This window comes from Chanodichthys erythropterus, chromosome 11, assembly GCF_024489055.1.
Source record: "Chanodichthys erythropterus isolate Z2021 chromosome 11, ASM2448905v1, whole genome shotgun sequence".
Lineage (NCBI taxonomy): Eukaryota > Metazoa > Chordata > Actinopteri > Cypriniformes > Xenocyprididae > Chanodichthys > Chanodichthys erythropterus.
Window position 1 is genome coordinate 20,128,479 of NC_090231.1, and position 19,098 is coordinate 20,147,576.

The window sequence follows — 19,098 nt, forward strand, 5'->3', positions numbered from 1 at the left end:
TTACTTTTAAATGTATAGACCATAAATGAAATCTATTGTAAACCCAAAATCAACCCATTTTAATGATCAAAAGGCTAGCCAAGGTCTGAGTTTGCGTGCTTATCCATGTAAACAGCAAGTGATGTCGTAATTGTGACAAAAGCCATCATAACTGCACCAAATAAAGATCAAAGAAGTGCATCATGGGACAGGAAATAAACATGGGATAGTACCATCAACACTTCAGGCCAAAGGGTCTAACTCCCCACCTCCAATTAACTCTAACGGGGTGTGTTCAACAACATTTGGTCTGAGGGGGTAATCTCAGCTTGGCCTCACATGCGATGTTGGACAATGACATCCACCCTTCTGCGCATCTACTAACACTCATTAGTGGAGGGTAGATGAGAGAACACCTGATCCGAGGTCAGCACCGCTCCTTAGAGCAACATGTGCAGCATCTTTTGTATTGATTAGAGCTAAACTGATTTGATTCTGGGGAAGGATAGCAAGAATTCAGTGGGGAAGGAGAAGCTTCAGAGAGGACATTTTATTGACTAAATTGGATCTTATATAAATAACTGAACCTGCAAGGGTGATATGAAATTTAGTGGCATTTTATCTTGATAGTTTGTGTGTTTTAGGTGGGAAAAAGGGCTTGTTATTTGACCTCCCTCTAAAGGGCCTCTGCTAATCTGAGTGTAATCAAATGTAGATAAACAGGAAACATAACAATCACCGGGCTTCACTCTAATCTTATCACTAAAAAAGCATCCATGTACACATGCACACACACGCTCTTTCACACTATGGCCTCAGTGGTACTGCAAAAAGACAAACAGATACGTCCACACGGCTTTCTCAATCCGATTTTTTTTTCTCCCCGTCTCAAGAAACATCTGCGCACACACAAAACCACTGAAATGACGCAAAACGATGTAGTATACATACATTATCCACTCTGGGACCCGGTTTAAAAAAATATCGGATTCACCTTTTTGCATATACACCTGAACGCGTCTCCATGTGGACGGGCATAATGTGTGACTACAAAACTAGAGGATGCAAAATTACATTAAGGATGACAAAAAACGGATTATCATTCAAATCCATTGTAATCTATTTTGCCTTTTTATATGTTTTAAGAGTTTCAACTTCAGTCATTAAATTCAATAGGAGCCAAAAACTGCAAATTGTAATTTATTTAATCTACATTTGTTTTTTTGTTTGTTTGTTTTTTGTGTAGAAGCTTTTATCCAAAGTTTCTTACATTATACACAATTTTTCTAAAGTTTGGAGTCAGAAAGATTTTTCTAAGAAATTAATACTTTTATTCAGCAGGGATGTATTAAATTAAATTAAATTAAATTAAATTAAAAGTGACAGTAAAGATTTTTACATTGTAACAAAAGATTTCTATTTCAAATTAATGATGTTCTTTGAAATTTCTATTCAAAAGAATCCTATATATATATATATATATATATATATATATATATATATATATAGTGGTTTTCTTAAAAACATTAAGCAGAACAACCATTTTCAACATTGATAATAAGAGGAAATGTTTCTTGAGTACTAAATTAGTATATTAGAATGATTTATGAAGGATCATGTGACACTGAAGACTGGAGAAATGGCTGCTGACAATTCAGCTGTCATCACAGGAATTACAGTTGTCTTAAATTGTAATAATATTTCACAATATTTCTGTTTTTACTGTATTTCTGATCAAATAAATGCAGCCTTTGTGAGCATAAGAGACTTCTTTTAAAAACATACACTGATTTTTACTGATTTGATTGTAAATTAAAGGGACCTGCCATTTTAAGTTCAAAGACTTTGACTGCAATGATATAACTTACAACTCAATCATCTGAAATAAATGGCCTGCATACTCAAAACCTCCCTAATGATTTGTTACATCATATGATGAATCACAAACACATGTCAATTACCACAATGTCCCCCACTGAGGCCATGTGCACTCTTGTGACTTGTCTCAGCAAGTCAAAGGATGAAGACCTTTGTGTGGCGGTGTTGCGCCACAGGCTGCAGGATTGTAGCACTATGGCACTAAAAGGCTCATGGGGGCCCTGTGTGTCTAAGAATAGCTCTGTGGAAAAGGAGGGGAAGAGCACTCCGATTAGCCACGATCTGAGAATCACAAAGTTTAGAGGGCTCTGCGCTGTACAGAACATTATCATAAATATCAGCTCCATCTTCCCCCTTGAGCTCAAATACCTCACTGACATTTTAATAAGTGGTTAGCTGAGATAAGGGCTGCTGAGGCAGTAATGACTGATAATCGCTGACCAGCGGCTGGACATTGTACGTTGGGGTAAAGGCCCCTAGGGCGGAGTCTGGGCCTCTGGCCAGAAGCCATCACACACACACACACACACATATGTGCACACAAAGACGTGAGGGCACAAGATGCTCGTACACACGCAGCAGGGGTCCTTCTGGCTTCAGCCAAGCACAGATCTCTTTCATCCCGAGCATCAAAGCGCCAGGCGAATACGGAGAGTATTAAATGTCCTTATGAGGAGTGACACACAGGGATGCATCATTCACTCTGACATTGAGTCCTCCGCTGCTATACACCATGACTAAATGGCTTATGTCTCAAACTTGTGGCCTCATATGATCCTAAACATTAAGCAGCAAAGAAACTGACAGCGTTCATTTCAGCACAAGTCCTTATACATCACCAGGGGCCTCCGAGACTTTTGTCATATCATGTTGCCAGATAACAAAGTCACTAACTTGGCCAGGCCCTCATAAAGAAACCCGATATGGCACACTGATATTTATTTCACAAAGTGAAACGGAAATATTGGTGCTCATAGACAACAAATGTATTGTTGACGAAGCAAATGTATTTCTGTGAATTTTTGAATTTGAAAATGCTACTTTAAGCGGTAGATTAAGCGCTTTTCAAGGGATAGCTGATGCAAAAATAAAGATTCTATCATCACCCTCATGTCGTTCCAAACCTTTATGACTTTCTCTCTTCTGTTGAACATAGAAGATAAGAATATTTCAACTGTTTTTGCTCATAAAATCCAAGTCAACTGGGACCCCATTGAATTTCATTCTATATTTTAAATATCTTTTTTTGTGTTAAGCAAAAGAAAGTACACTCTTAAAAACAAAGGTTCTTTATTCTCATCAATGTTTTCCTGAAGAACAATTTAACATCCATGGAACACTGCACAAAAGGTGGAAAAAAGTTTTTCAGATTATTAAAATGTTATTCACACTACACAAGAAAAACTGAAAGGTTCTTTGGGCAACCAAAATGGTTCTTCTATGGCATCACTGTGAAAACCACCTATTAGAACTTTTATTTAAGAGTGTCATACAGGTTTGGAACGATATGAGAGTAAGTAAATTATTATTATTTTAGGCAAACTATTCATAATGTTAGGCAGATTTATTTATTTATTTTAAAAACGCACTGTTGCGGCAACCGCTGCTTACAGGAATTTGTCCGAATAGCTGTCGAGTTCACCGTGTGCAGTGTTCTGTTACAAACTTCTACAGAGAGTCTTGCTGAGCTCTTGGTCTGACAGCAAATGAGAGAATCATCTGGGATGTGTTCTTTCTTGCTGAGCAAGTCTCTCCCTCTCTCTGTCTGTCTTTCACTGCTTGGCTGACTCTCGCTCCATGTCCCTCGTTAGCTCTAACACACTGTAACGAAACACAATTACTGTTAAGGGGGGAAGAAAAGGGGCCGTGACGGGCAAGATAAAGAAACTTGTGCTGGCAAGCCGCGCTGAAGAGGCATTAGTGATCCAATGTTTCTGTCCCATTCAGCACGCCTCGCACACCGCCACACACTCCAAATCACACACATTATACTCAGTTCTCTCAAATGCGAGCCTGTGTGCGTTTTGGACTGGGGAAATATTCCCATAAATTGAATTGCTGAATCAAAAATACCTTTTGAGTAAAAGTTAATCAAGAAAAATAAATAGTATAGTAGTATGTTCAGCTCTTAGAAAAATATGTATATAATGCATACATACATAAAATTTCTGTGAAATTGCCAGCATGGAGATTATTGCTCTGGAAGACAAGAGTGTTTCTAACAAAAGTCAGTGTTGCGCTCTTAGCCCAGAAGCCCATTACGACTAGGGCCGCTTGTCAATCAGGCTATTGTTGGCGTGTGTAGAGCTGCAGACAATGGCTCTTTGTCTCTGCACCAGTGTAGACGGCCTGGCTTGGCCTCCGCCACTAGAAGTCCTTCTCTGTTTACTGAGAATAAATCAATCTTTTCAGACCGGGTCTCCTTTGGTAAACCTCACACCACAGCCCTACAAGACTGCAACAGCAGATATGTGTGAGTACAAATAGGCACTTTCAGACACACCTGCGTTTGCTTTGATTTCATCTTTATACCTGTGTCGCTTTGGATGGGAGTTTATGTTCTTTGATCCAGGCAGCTGCGAAAGACGCCTTTGTATTTGATAGGAAATAACGACTATGGCTGTTTTCTACTAAATGGCTTGATTCAAGACACTTCATGAGGTTTGAAATGACAACATTTTATAACATCTCACGGCGCCATAAACAGTCCTGTTCTTTATCGAGGTTTAATAGATAAAAGTGTATAGGTGGTGTTGATGTCCTCCAGTGTGCGTGTTAGGAGCGCAGTGGTCAAAGAGATGTTTCTGTGGCATTGTCCTTTCCCCACCCCCAACGTTGCCGAACTGTTTCAGCTGCAGGCACGAGAAGGCTTTTGTGCCTCTCCCACCTCTTGAGTTAACAGCCTGGGTCAAAGGTCAGAGCAGGGCAAATGTCCTAAGGGAGAGGAGAGGAGAGGAGCGGAGAGGAGAGGAGATGAGAAGGCGTAAGAGGAGAAGAGATGAGCGGAGAGGAGAAGAGATGCATGGAGGCGTTATGCTTCTGGACTTTTCGAGTCTCCACCCTGCTCTGCTGGACATAAACAAATAAACATGCACTCACACCCACACTGAGCAAGAGAAAGAGAGAGAGGGAGGGAAAGAGAGAGAAAAGAGAGGGAGAGAAAAGCCAGCTGTTGCCATTGCATCTCAGTGTGAGGCGAATGAAAGCTCATTAAACTTCAAAGATCAAATGAAAGCTTGTAGTGACAAGACTCCTTTGTAGAAGAGATGCAATATGTCTTCTAAGAATGAGGATTTAGAGAGGAATCATACTTAAGACTCTAAAAAATATATAATTAAAAATTGAAATCTCTTTTAAGTTGCTCGGGTGGAAAACACCTACATTTTTTCCCCCCCAGATGAATGCATTAATCTGCAGTGTACAAGCAAGTTTGTAATTGTATCAATTCTGAGATTAGTATTATCGAGGTTAATATAAATACACAAGAATAGTGCAAGTGAGAAGAAAACCAAACCTAGACTATGATATCTCCAAGATTGTGTTTAAAAAATATACTTTTGGTCCCACTTTATATTTAGTGTATCATCTACTGTGTACTAACATTTAAATTAATCATTTGATACAATGTAGTTATTGTTTTTACATTGGTAAAAATACCTGCATGAAATTATAGCTGTAATTAATTTCTGTAATGACATATATAATTACACTGCTGATGATTCCCTTACACCTTACACCTACCCATACCACCAAATAACCTTCCTCGTATTCCTCCTCAAAAGCAGCAAGTGTTTTGCAATACAACATGAAAACAGTAAGTACCTAACAAATAATTTGAGTACATAGTAGGGCTGGGTGGTATATCGAGTTTGTACGGTATACCGATATATTTTTAATATACGATATGGAATGAGGCGATACCGTTTATATCGTAGTTTTATATGAGCGCATCTGAAAAACAGCAGTGGACGTCGCAGAATGCTGCTGCGGGGAAAATGCATAGGCCTAATACAATTTGTCGTTAACATAATACATGTTTAATATTAAGGGCTTTAAAAATAGCCTAACTCATAAGATTAAGATATAGTTAACACGTCTGTACACTAAAAAATGCTGGGATAAAAACAACCCAAGTTGGGTTGAAAATGGACAAACCCAGCGGTTGGGTTAAATGTTTGCCCAACCTGCTGGGTAGTTTTATTTAAACCAACTATTATTTAAAAATTGCTATATGGCTAGCTTAAAATGAACCCAAACTATTTGGGAAATTATAAACCAGATGCAATTAGAGACAACAATAATAGACAAAAGGTGAATGTTTATGAATAAGCTTTAATATTTTATTAATATAAATTTAATAGTTTAAAAGTTTATTAATATACATTTATTAATAAGCAATGTAATAAATGTTTATTGTTTAATAATTATTCATTGAACATTAATAAATGTTCATTTCCAACATACTTTGGGTTAATTTTAATTAAGCAATACAGTAATTTTTAAACAATAGTTGAGTTAAATAAAACTACCCAGCAGGTTGGGCAAACATTTAACCCTACCGCTTGGTTAAAACAAGCCAATTGCTGGGTTTGTCCATTTTCAACCCAACTTGGGTTGTTTTTAACCCAGCATTTTTTAGAGTGTAGTTTAAAGCGACTTGCCCCGTGAGATGCTCTGAGTCTGACAGATTTATGTGCTGCTGACAGATATTTGTCTTGCTTAATGCTTTTGTTATGTGTTGTTTTCCTCAGAGCATAACTTACATTTCTAGGGTGACCACCTGGCTATTTATCAGTTGCAGGACAGTAGATGTGATTTTGCGGGACAATGCGGGACACGAGAGAAATTTACAACTAGGCCTATTCCTCTATGTAAATACTGATTTACATTTGTTGGCAAACTTGGCATATGCGCCGATTAATGTTTCTGCGGGTGGATGTCCACACTATAATGTTGCGCTTACGGCAAAATTAAATCCTGGAGAGAAGAAAATTCTAGATTCACGGCTGCACATGCAGGAGGACAAAGTTTGAGCACGCAGATGTGATATCTGAGCGAGAGCGCGGGCGCGTCCAGATTTGTGCAAGGGAATCCGCCTCTGAGTGCAGAGATTGCTTTGATGCGCTCTCGACATTTTTCATTATAGTAACGCCATAGAACCCGCATTAAATTAACTATAAACGTGAGAAGAAAGTCGTGTCACTCTGAACGTCGCTCGTTTTTCGACCATTTCCGTGGGTGGCGCTTGATCGTTCGTTAGAAATATTTGCCATCAGAATGATTACATGCTTTAAATCATCGTTTTGGGCAGCTTTCTTTGAGCAGCTCTTGAGGTTCCTATCTAATATATGAGATGAAATCCTTGCTGGTGTAGTTGTGTTTACCGAGTTTGATGAGGCCCGCACTTATCCCTTGGCGCTGCCCACTCAGTTGATGTCCACTCTTTCTATGATTGCGTTGGTTGGTTGGTTATTTTCACAGCTAGAATATGACGGCTGCACAAATAGATTTTTTAAATGCCAGACAAAGTTTTTATAATATTTCTTAGTGTTGTATTGTAATTTCAGGGATGAAAAAATAAAATACTGACATAAATGAAATGCGGGACGAGAAAGCTCCCAATTTCGGAACTGTCCAGCAAAATACATTTCACAGGTATATTCTCCATCTGTAAATGTTAGAAAGTCATACAAATATTTCCATTTTGCTGTCAGGAGTGGACGAGCCTTCTGCTAGTGTATCTCATTGTCCTCTAAACATCATAGACTTCCGTGAACGAGCGCCGCCGCGCGCATTCGCGCCAAACAGACGGAGCTCAATAAAATGGGATCGCCATAATTCTGACTAAAATACATTTTTGATAAAATGTTTGTTGTTGAACAATAAATGTGCCATATGTAGAATTTTAAACCTACAAGGTTTCTCTTTTGTGCACATACTGTAGGCCTATTAGTGTGCCAGACTACATGGTTACATTCACTATTTGTATTAATGGCTTTCAAAATAAACACTGTTTGTAGGACAACATCAGGCAGGATGTTAAATTAAGATTTTAAAAAATTGAATACAGATTTTTTTTTTTTTAATCCAAATAGAAAAATGTAGAATATACCGAAATACCGTATATCGCCATTTAGCCAAAAAAAAAAAAAAAAAAAAAATACAGAGATATGACTTTTTGGCCATATCGCCCAGCCCTTTTACATAGTAGTTAAATACACCTAATGTAAAGTAGGACCATGCTTTTTTCTGCATTCGTCGTACTACATCACCTGTATAATACACATTAAAGCAGCATTAGTATGATTTTGCCAGTATAAAACGAGAAACTTGTGCTTTAAACTGACAGGAGAAGGGTTTGGTGTACAAAAACACCTTCACTGCCCCCTTGTGGTTTCTCAAAATAAGTAAAAGTTTAAGAAAAAAACCTGAACACCTTTGTATTTTCAGATCATTTAGAGTGTAATAGAGGCCTAAGGTTAGATGCTGTAGAGTGGTAGATCCCATCACAAATGGAAAGCGGCACTCTCAATAATCTAATGCACTGTATACCCCCAACAGAGACATGGTTCATTAGATTATTCAAAGAAGGGATCGCTCCACTGCCTGCGTAAGTAATGGTTTGCAGTATATACAGGCTCTGCGCTGTTCCACATACTGACCAGCTAATGGGGCAAAGAGATTCTGATAATGACCCCCTCTCGGGCAAAACACAGCCTGCAACATAACCACTCTTCATGGGAATGCTTTGGGGCCCAGACACATATACCGTGCACTTCTTCTAGCCATGTTTTCACTTGAGGTGGGTGGGCTCAGAAAGCTGAGATCTGTTCCAGCAGAGATGGCACATATGTGTTAAAAGTGTTTTAAAGATTTGAGCTGGGAATTCAGTGACTGCAAAGATTAGCAGGATGATTAGGCCCCATTTGCATTTACAGAAGCGACATTGTGAGTGTGAATTGCAGGAGTGTGCTAACTCTAACGCCATCAAGCTACTGTAACACTTTTTGAATTGCTCATTCACTATATATTGCATGTCATTTGGAAGAGCTCCGAAAGATTATAAGTATTGGAAACTTACTGAAACTTATATAATTGACTGTCTGCTGTCTACGGCTAGCAGATAGACTTAAATTGCGCTAAAAATGGTACGCTCTTACTCACTGAGACACATGAGTGACTGGAACGAGCGAAATCTCTCTCTCAACCTCAGTTTCCATATCATCTGCGATGCTGCTGCTCCTCTGGAGCGTGGGCCGAGACGGCACCTCAAAAATCCCAGACTTTTTCACTAAAGACACAAAACACACACATCATTTCAGTCTTTCCTGTAGAAAAATAATCTTTGCATTATTCCACTTTCAACAAGTTTTGTTACACACCTGGAGTTGTAGAGAACTGGAAAGAGGACAGAGAGTTCCAGGATGGCACCCGCTCTGTGAGGAGAGAGATATTATTTCAAATCAAATTATGTGTATACATTTTATTTCCTGCTAAGAAATTCTGATGTGATATACGTTCCACAACCGTAAGACCTTTGTTCATCTTTGGAAAACAAATTAAGATATTTTGATGAAATTCTGAGAGGTTTTTTTATCCTCCATTGGAAGCAATGAAATTACCACATTTAATCTCCAGAAAAGTAGTAAAAACATTGTTAAATAGTCAACGTGACTACAGTGGTTCAACATTAATGTTATGAAGCGACAAGAATGCTTTTTGTGTGCAAACGTCCAAACGGTGGCTCAGTACTGGCCGACGCCTCTTCACATGAGCAGCAAGAGGCATGCGTGTGATGCTGACACAGGAGCCGGCCAATAATGAGCCGGCGTTCCGCTGCACTACGCCAACTGCGTAACAGCCTGACAGAGAAGAGGAAAAATTGTTTAATAAAAAAAAAATAGGAAGGAAGGAAATTTTAAGTGCTGGTGGAAAAGAAATTTGGGATGTGAGAATTTTTTTTTTTTCAAAACTTTTGCGCTCCCTCTGCCGCCTGCTCATAGAGACCAATTTATTATAAAGCACATTTGAGGAAACTTGGGTTGTTGTAGCTTGTTGTCTAGGTTACTATGATTGGAAGTAGCTGCATTTGTGTTTTAACAACGTTTAGCTCACGAGTTATTAATCTGGGAAGCTCGAATCTGTGAATATATTGCCAACTTTACTGAACTGCTTGACATAAGCACTGACTGCATTTCTTTATATTTGAGTCCAACAAGTTCAAACTGCGCATTATTTGTGTGCATTATTATTAATGCTGCGCATTATTTGTGTGCATTATTAACATATGTTACTAAAAGAAACACTACTGCCAGCCAGCGGGACATTAAAGAGGAAGTGTTTGTCCGAGCTCACAGCAAGGGAACGATTATAACTTTGCAAGTTTTGCTAGGGAACGCAAAAGATTTGAAATAAAAAAAATAAAAAAAAAATTCCTCACATCCCAAATTTTTTTTCCACCAGCACTTAAAATTTCCTTCCTTCCTAATTTTTTTCCCGTCACCACATCCCTTTAGGGGCTCCATAAGGTTGAGCCACTGTAGTCACATTGACAATTTTAACTATTTTTGTTTTTACTACTTTTCACGACATAGAATATGGTCATTTCGTTGCTTTCAATGGAGGATAAAAAAAACCTCTCGGATTTCATCAAAATATCTTAATTTGTGTTTCGAAGATGAATGACGGTCTTACAGGTTTGGAATGACATGAAGGTGAGTATTTAATGACAGAAATTTCATTTTTGGGAGAACTAACCGTTTAAAGAAACAAAATACCATATGGTTCAATTAAATAGTCAGTATTATACATTTCTCTGTGAAAAAAACAGACAGGTATAAGGAACGGTAGATAGCAAGTGAGGACAAACAAGACACATGTAGCAACAGACACTAACTGGAGCTCACCACATCTTCTGAGTGTGTTTGCCCCTTCTGTGAGAATGGAGAGGTGAAATAAAAGATATCAGGCAGAGATGCTTCAAGAGCATGAAAGGGAGGAAGAGAGAAAAGGTCAATAGCATCTTAGTTTATTGTTGGTAATACCTGACTGTTGAATACTGCTCATTGAATCTTGTCTGCCGTCCCTTCCATCATCTAAGGAATCATAGGTTATGGATGGTACGCTGGGAGAACTCGGCCCATTATCCCTGTCATTACTCTTCATTTTCCTCCTCATCTTCGCCTGTCCAAAGGAAAAATTGACAATTTTTTATCTTAGCCCTTGACCTCTTTTCTCTCTAAACTTGACCTCTTTTCTGGTACTACAGTTTGAAACCAACATTACTTTAAGTTCAAGTAAAATGAAAACTATAAATATATTAAAATAAAAGCTTAATCAAAATATTGAGAAATACAATAATAATATATAAATTATACTAAATTAATATTGATTTGAAAAATACAAAACAAGCAGATATGTTTGTGCTTGTAAATTGTTGTAGAGCATCCAGTCCATCTGTGCAAGCATCTAGGTAGGTAGCCTACCTTTAATTTAGGGCTAGACCCTGAGTGGCTAAGGTTCCTCTTCACAAACAGCTTGTAGGTGGCAGAATCATGGTTCTCCAAGGCAAAACACCTCCAGGATGCCTTTATCATGAGAATGAAAGAAACAGGTTAGCTCTGGAAGGTCTGACTATCCTCATAATAAGCAATATTACACCTATAGGGAACAGTAAGGCACACCTGTATCAGACATGCAGCTGCAGGAATTTGCCTGTTGAAGTGCTTTTGTCTCTGTTTCTGCTGTACCTTCAGAGCAAAACCAGAGCCTAGGATTCCCTATGGGGAAATACTATCATTCTTCTCATACACTTGCCTGCTGTGTGAGGAACAATTGCTATGGCTATTAAATCTCTGTAACTTACAGCAGGGAGGGCAAAAAAGGAGATCGCAAATACAGAGAAACATGATGCAATGGTCTTCCCTATCCAGGTCTGAGGGACCTTGTCTCCGTAGCCAATAGTAGTTACTGTCACCTGAGAATATGTACAGAAAAGACATTGACATTTGAACCAGTTCTTTGATATATGCCTTCAATTATCCATGTAATAGCCATTGTGTCAGTGAAAGGTATGGGTGGGGATCTACCTACCACACCCCACCACAGAGCATCAGCATAGCTGCTGAACTCTGTCATACCACTATCATCCACTGCATCTTTCTCTGCCAGATACACAAAGTAGGAAGAGAAGATGAGCCCAAGGAATCCGATATATAGAGTTGTGATCAGTTCCTAGAAAGAGAAAACACTCACTTTTATTACACTACAGTATTAAACAATTCTTCAATTATGTTTTTGCAGCTTTAGTGCTGGGCAGAAATGTCCTGATTTATTTCAGTTATTTTGTTACTCTGTACAAATACATTTTCAAGCAGCCACTGAAAACAGATTAAACAGGTGTAATGGTCTGGTCTGCATGCACAACAAAGTTTATTTAAACAACACTTACAGTAGGAGAAAATCACAAACCACTGAACACATATACGAGAACCAACAAGGGACTTAACATAACGGGGTTTATGTTGCCTTCATGTGCTCTAGGATTTATCATAATTGCATCAAAATTGCACATGAACACTCTCCCATTTCCAAACTTGAATGCGATGAGCTAGTAATCATGACTTAAAGCTGCTGTCCGTAACTTTTTTTGTGTTCAAAATTTACAAAAATGATATAATGAGAATGCACAACATGAATCCATTTTCCAAACCGTGTTTTTGTCTTACCCTGAATCATTATGGTGCACTTATAATAAGTGTTTATATTCTGACTATTTCAGACCGGACTGATAGGACTCGCCGTAGAGTATCACTGTAACTATGTGACTCGCCATAGACATACACGGAAAAAAGTAGCTCTGGCTACAATGTTCTTCTGCAAGACGCGTGTGGTTCTGTTTATTAACCGCTAGAGGGCCAAAAATCACAGACTGCAGTTTTAAGTGGGAAGTGGGAATTATCAAATTTCTGATTTTCCGTAAAGGTAGCATTAAATACAAGACTAACATAATGACTGACAGGTGATAATTATACATAACCATAGCAGCAAACGAGGAGATAATCATTAACCAAAACTAAACAGAGCAGAGAAACAGGAACAAAGGCAAACAAAACAGAATATAAAGTTCTTAACCGTAACAACAGGATTTTACAAATCAATTTTGTGACAGTTCAAGATTAATCTGAAAATTTATATTTACCCAATCTTAAAAGGCATCAGGCAAGAGTCTCTTGTTGGTTCCAAAAAGGACCTTATTTTTTTAAAGTGTGAAGTTTCAATGATTCCTAAAACACTGCTGACTTAATGGACCATTAATCAATGCATTTCACAGACTGAGATTATGCATTTGAAATATAATTAACATTGGATTAACATAGATTTTTATTATTATTTAAAAAAAAAATCATTTAATTTTATAATGCTATTATAAACTATTAAAAAAAAATTTCTTCTGATATGCATGTCCCTATAATTTTTCTTCTTTGGCAAGTCACTGACAAGTGTGTTTGTGTGTGTTTTTTTTTTTTTTTTTAATGTAATGTAATTAATTAATATTATTTATTTTTTGCTGTTGGAGCAAATGGAAATGCAAAAATTATATTTGCTTCGGTCTCTCGAGTACCTCTATAGAAATTTAATTCAATGGTTTACTTCCACATTCCAAATTGTGGAATATGAAAAGGCATATTGCTTCACCTGTCGATGTATGAAGACTACTGATCCAAGCAGCCGCCAGGTTCCTCCCTGTCGATCCACATGCAGCATTCGCAAGATTTGAAGGAAGCGGACTCCTCTGTAAACAACATCATGTCATGACTTCAACAGAATTCAGGAGAGTTACATCTAAGTCTGATTAATCCTGTACAACAATGGACAATGAGACTTCAGTGACTTCTATATTAAACTATTAACCTTACCTGACAGCAGAAGTGGCAAATACCTGACCATTAGAGCCAACTGCCAATACAATAATGGAGGCCACCACCACAATCAGGTCTAGAACAAGAAAAACATGTAGACATGTTAAAGGGTTAGTTTACCCAAAAATGAAAATGTAATAGCAACAACAAAATCAAGTCTAAAACAATACTGCTTTTATGAATGCACCAGAAAATACATAAAAATGCTCAGTAGGGCATTTTGAAAATTCATTCACACACTCACCGATAACAGAGATGGGCTTCCGGGCAAAGCGAAGCCTGCCCGTAATTCCCACATATTTACTCCGGCATCCTGCTGACCACAGACGTACCACATACTCCACACCAAAGAACACTACCAGCACTAATTCCTGCAGAATTAAAGAGACAGACACACTGTGCTTACGCAAAAGTGCACTCAATGCATATCATAGTTATAATGTGCTCATGACAATGAGAAATGATTTAACTGAAACATAATGTGAGATTTACTGGAACATAACAATGTAAGTATAAAGAGCTAATTAATTCGACTGAGACATAATGTAAAATACTGTGCTATAATACAACTCTGTAAGTACATAGAAGCCATTTATTTGAGCAATGAGATGTCTGCTTTGAGAATGGGTTTAACAATAAAGCTTTATTGTGTGGAAAACGAGAATGGCTGTCATTGTGGAGCTCTTTTCCTAGATATTCCTCATGAGCAATATATTGCCTTTTAAAATATTTATGAGGTATGTCTAGAACAAAATCCTCCACTGTTCACTGTGTACCTATTGCAACTTGATGCAGCAATCCCATATAATGACAACTCTATGGACAAAGAGTCCATTGAATTCATCCTATTTGTAGTTGTAATTGTAGCATGGTATAAGAGATTATAAATAATTTGGTCATGCATCATTTGGAATGTAGTTTGCAATGCATAAAGCACAATGCTATACATGTGATGCATGTAACAGATGCATATTAAGACTTCACAGCACTGACACAGGGTTGTGTGAAAACACACACGGGTGGTTCATGGTCATGGCCAACAACAGCAGTTGCCCTTGTCTCCTTCTTAAAGAAGAGAAAACAAAAGAAGGCTGAGAGTCTGCTGAGCGCAGGCCCTTTGAGAGCTGCGAGGAACCAGACATGTATGAGTTATGAGGCTGGCTGTGAAGCCCTCTGTCACATAAGCAGTCTGGAGAGCTGGATCCAGGTCTGAGAAGAGGCTAAGAAGGAGCTTGTTCAGCTGCCTGGGGACGGCTCCTGGCACAGAGCCGGACAGTCCACTTGCCTACCCTGTCTAAAGTGCCTCCAAAAATGAAATAAAATTACAAGCACAGCCCTGGCCTGTGGGAACAGGCAGAACATGAGGGGTGAACAATTCAGAGTGGCTAAAAAGCGAAGCCGAACCAGCAGAGGTCACAGCACAGGAGAGAGGCTGCAAGCGACTAGATTGAAAGTAGGCCAACTCACTGTTTACAATGTCAGATGCAATTTAAAATTTTTATAGGAATGTTTTAATATACAATAATCAGCTATGATACATTGCCTTTAAAAAAAAAAAACTTTTCATTACTCATTTATGCAATCAAATAATATAAGAAAAACCCAAATAAAATTGCCACTAGCTAAAATGATGCGTTTGTGTCAATGTTTTCAAATAAAATAGTCACTTTATATTGTATCACATCTGGTTTGTGTTTTGCTTCATTTGGACTATGAGTTAGTTTTGCACTGTTCTTGGTTCAGTTTCCTGAGTTTTCTTTGTTCATGCTTTTCTGTTGCCATGGTTTCTGATTTGCCCTCATGTGTCTCACCTGTGTCTTGTTAATTATCTCGTTATTCCTGCGCCATAGCATAATTACAGTAGTCTCGAGATGATGTTATATTCGGAGCAGTTCATGTCCTCAGACTTGGAATTATGTGTTTCTATGGCACCACTATCAACGCCTAAATCCTAATCTGCAGAGGTCAGGTAGTATAGGACTCCTATATTTATAAGCTGCAATTCCGCTGAAACAAGTTGAAATCTTGCAACTGACATGTGAATGCACCTTCAGTCCTTATTGTTCCCTGTGTATATAAAGCCCTGTGTTCGTTTCAAGTATTCTTGAAGAACTGTTATTTTGAGTATATTTTCATTACAGAACTGCAGGAGCAGCAGCTCATTTGCATTTAAAGGGACACACACAAATGGCGTGTTTTTGCTCACACCCAAATAGGGGAAAATTTGACAAGCAATAATAAATGATCTGTGGGGTATTTTGAGCTGAAACTTCAGACACATTCTGGGGACACCAGAGGCTTATATTACATCTTGTAAAATTGCCATTATAGTTTCCCTTTAAAGTTCTTTTAATTAACATATGTTGTTGTTACACTGTTAACTTTACTATTAACTGTAACTCAATCCCTCACCATAAAAACTAATTCTAACCCCTAATCTTAACCCTACCATTATACTATTTAGAATGTTTTAAAAATAATATTAAATAGTTTTTTCTAACCCTCTAACTATATGTCAGATTAGCTGGGCCCATTTTGTTCTCTCCGTGCTCCTGGTTTCTCTATGTGCTAATTAAATCTAGGCTTGTGATCACACTGACCAGCTGGCATATGAAAGGTCTGGGTGGACGGCCAGTGGGCGACAGAGGCCATGGGATCAGTTTTGGGGAGGGGTGGTATAGGGTGAGAGGAAACAGGACCCCAGATGCAAGGGCCTCTCTCAGTTACCATGACAATCAGACATCCCATCCAAAACGCAGCTGGAATGCGGTCGCCAGGGTGAGCAGAGGAAGGGTTCACTGTAATAACAGCAAGGGCCAGCTGACCCTTGTCCTCAATCTTATAAGATTACATTAAATATTAAAAATGGACTTACTATGGAGCACATGATTTGGCATTGAGTGACTCCTTCTGCTCATGCCTTTTATTCTCTAGTCAAAGCAAACACTGAAAGTCTGATAATAAATAATAACATTAACCCTTTACACTCTTAAAAAGAAAGACCCAAAGCAAATCAATTATTGCTGTGATAGTGTGTAGACATATAGGGAATGAAAATTCTTATAGAAAATGAAAATTCTGTTCCAAAGCAGTATGAAATGCAGAACTCAAAAGATAATATTCTAAGAATGTCGACACAAACACCCTTTTTTTATTTTCCACAGAGGAACTCAAAGTCATCCCAACTAACAAAAATATGTTCTAAGACCATTTTACTAACACTCCCATTAAGTCATGATATGCAATTGTTAAGAGAACATTCCAATTTTATAATTTTGCAAACATTGAACATTACACACTAAAACATTGTTTAAAAAAAACATACACGGTTTTATCTCTATCTCAAGCCTTTACATCCTGTCACAAACAATAGAAAGGCATTAGCTACTGTGTTGGGGGAGGGAAACTGACTGGATGCAGTATCTTCAGTGCAAATGGGATAAAGGTCCTAACAAGATGAGCACCACCAGCGTTTGAAATGAATATTTCAAAACTCTAGGGGTTAAGAAGTCATTCCACCTCATAACTGTGAATATCCCTTCACATAAATATCCAAATCCACATCTAAAATGTGCTTTTAGAAGTCTAAAATGCGCTGGATAATGTTTAGTTTCTATTAGCTGCTCGAATCACAAAAAGCTTAAAAGCTCTTTTGACTCAGGGATAAAACATTACCACAAATTGTTAACATACAGCAATAAATGCTCATTGCACATTCAAATAGGAAACATTTCATCATTATAGAGGCTTTTGTCCATTTACAGTTTTATTAGCCATTCATGGGGGGCCTTGATCAACACTAGGCTCTTACTGACAAAGAGAGAGACATCTGTGTTTTGTCTAATTAGGGGAGGGTTCTATCTGTAGCTGATAATTGCCTCGAGTAGAAGTTAGCACCTTGTGGCAGGACTACTGTCCACGCAACACCTAGAGACTGAGCTTGATGATGTGTTAGCACACTTAGCATATGGAGGAAGTTTGGCGACAGCTATGGCGCTTCATAGTGGGCCAGAGGAAGCATATGAGATCACAATTCTCAGGTGAGAGATTTCTCAAGGCGTGTGGTGTCGGGTCAGTACAGTGTCCTGTGTGACTTCCAGCACCCGTGTGTGGCGTAATGTCCTGTGTGACTTCTGTCGCCTACCACTGTTGAGCAGGTAATGATCAACCTATGAGGCTTCACCCCAGAAGTGTGACACACACAAAAGTCTTTTTTCCTCACAGAATAGGCTCAGTTAATAAGTGTCAGCTGCATGTGTGTGGCTGTAAGTAGTGCTAATGTGCAGTAGCTCTGCCTGCTCATGGTGAAACAATGTCATGCTAATATGGATTAACAGGGCCTATCAAGACTATTAGTGGCTGACACTGGAAAAACAGTTGAACAATTGATCTAAGTTAAAGATTAATCTGCACTTAGTAAGATTTGCTTGATAAGCTTTATCTTAATTTACATAAGCACTTACTCAAAGTAAAAAAAAAAAAAGGGAAAGAGAATTTAGGGATCTAAACCATGATATCCCACCTCTGCTAAACCAGTAGAAAGTGTGTAAATTATTTGTTATAGCTTTTGATTTGTTCAAAAACACATTAAAAATGAAATTTGTGCATTCGGTGACTTTATTGATAAGCATGCTGAATTCAAATGTATTTTAAATTTTATTTTGGGGCATGATCTGTCCTGATTTCATAATTAAGAAAAAGCAAATAATTGAAAAGAAAACATTATTTAGTTTGGCATAATCTTTTATTATTATTTTATAAGATTTTTTGCTCCACTGCTTATTAACACTTTGTCTGCCAAAATACTATTTTTTTCACACCTCCCAGAGGACTAGAAGAACTACTATATACAGGTTCATAATTAATGAGAGTAATGCACAATGTATAATTAATTCTAAAGTAAAGATCATGGTAACCCACCAGTAATGACTCAAGTATTATCAGATCAGAAGGAAGATTTAGAAGTTGTGATTTATGCACTTGTAACATCACAATTAGATTATTGTAACTCTCTTTATTCTGCTCTCCCTCAATCATTATCATGATTGCAAGTTGTTCAAAATTCAGCCGCAAGACTTTTGACTGGAACATATCTCCCCTATTTTAGCATCCCTTCACTGGCTTCCCATTAAATTCAGGGTTGATTTTAGAATCCTTATGTTTGTATACAAGGTATTGTCCAGCCGTGCACCAGGGTATATTAGTGATCTTCTTGAGCCATTCATCAAAGGGTGATTGGGCTTTTTTCTGTGGGGGAAAGCTTTTGGAAACTGTAATCATTGTTTTTATTGTGTAGACCCACTTGTACACTGTACTGCAC

At 38.1% G+C, this 19,098-nt stretch overlaps 1 protein-coding gene across 1 annotated transcript in view; it reads right to left on the reverse strand.

Moving 5' to 3' along the window:
* The window catches only part of kcnq1.1 (potassium voltage-gated channel, KQT-like subfamily, member 1.1), a 41,456-nt gene that overhangs the window by 9,392 nt on the left and 12,966 nt on the right, over window positions 1-19,098 (reverse strand). Inside the window, exons 3-13 of the mRNA XM_067400592.1 lie at window positions 14,023-14,149; window positions 13,776-13,854; window positions 13,555-13,651; window positions 11,950-12,090; window positions 11,723-11,833; window positions 11,541-11,636; window positions 11,343-11,444; window positions 10,902-11,040; window positions 10,764-10,790; window positions 9,240-9,293; window positions 9,022-9,148 (exon numbers count right to left, since the gene is read on the reverse strand). Coding sequence (XP_067256693.1) covers window positions 9,022-9,148; window positions 9,240-9,293; window positions 10,764-10,790; window positions 10,902-11,040; window positions 11,343-11,444; window positions 11,541-11,636; window positions 11,723-11,833; window positions 11,950-12,090; window positions 13,555-13,651; window positions 13,776-13,854; window positions 14,023-14,149 — 1,100 coding nt within the window. The remainder of the gene's footprint in view (window positions 1-9,021; window positions 9,149-9,239; window positions 9,294-10,763; window positions 10,791-10,901; window positions 11,041-11,342; window positions 11,445-11,540; window positions 11,637-11,722; window positions 11,834-11,949; window positions 12,091-13,554; window positions 13,652-13,775; window positions 13,855-14,022; window positions 14,150-19,098) is intronic.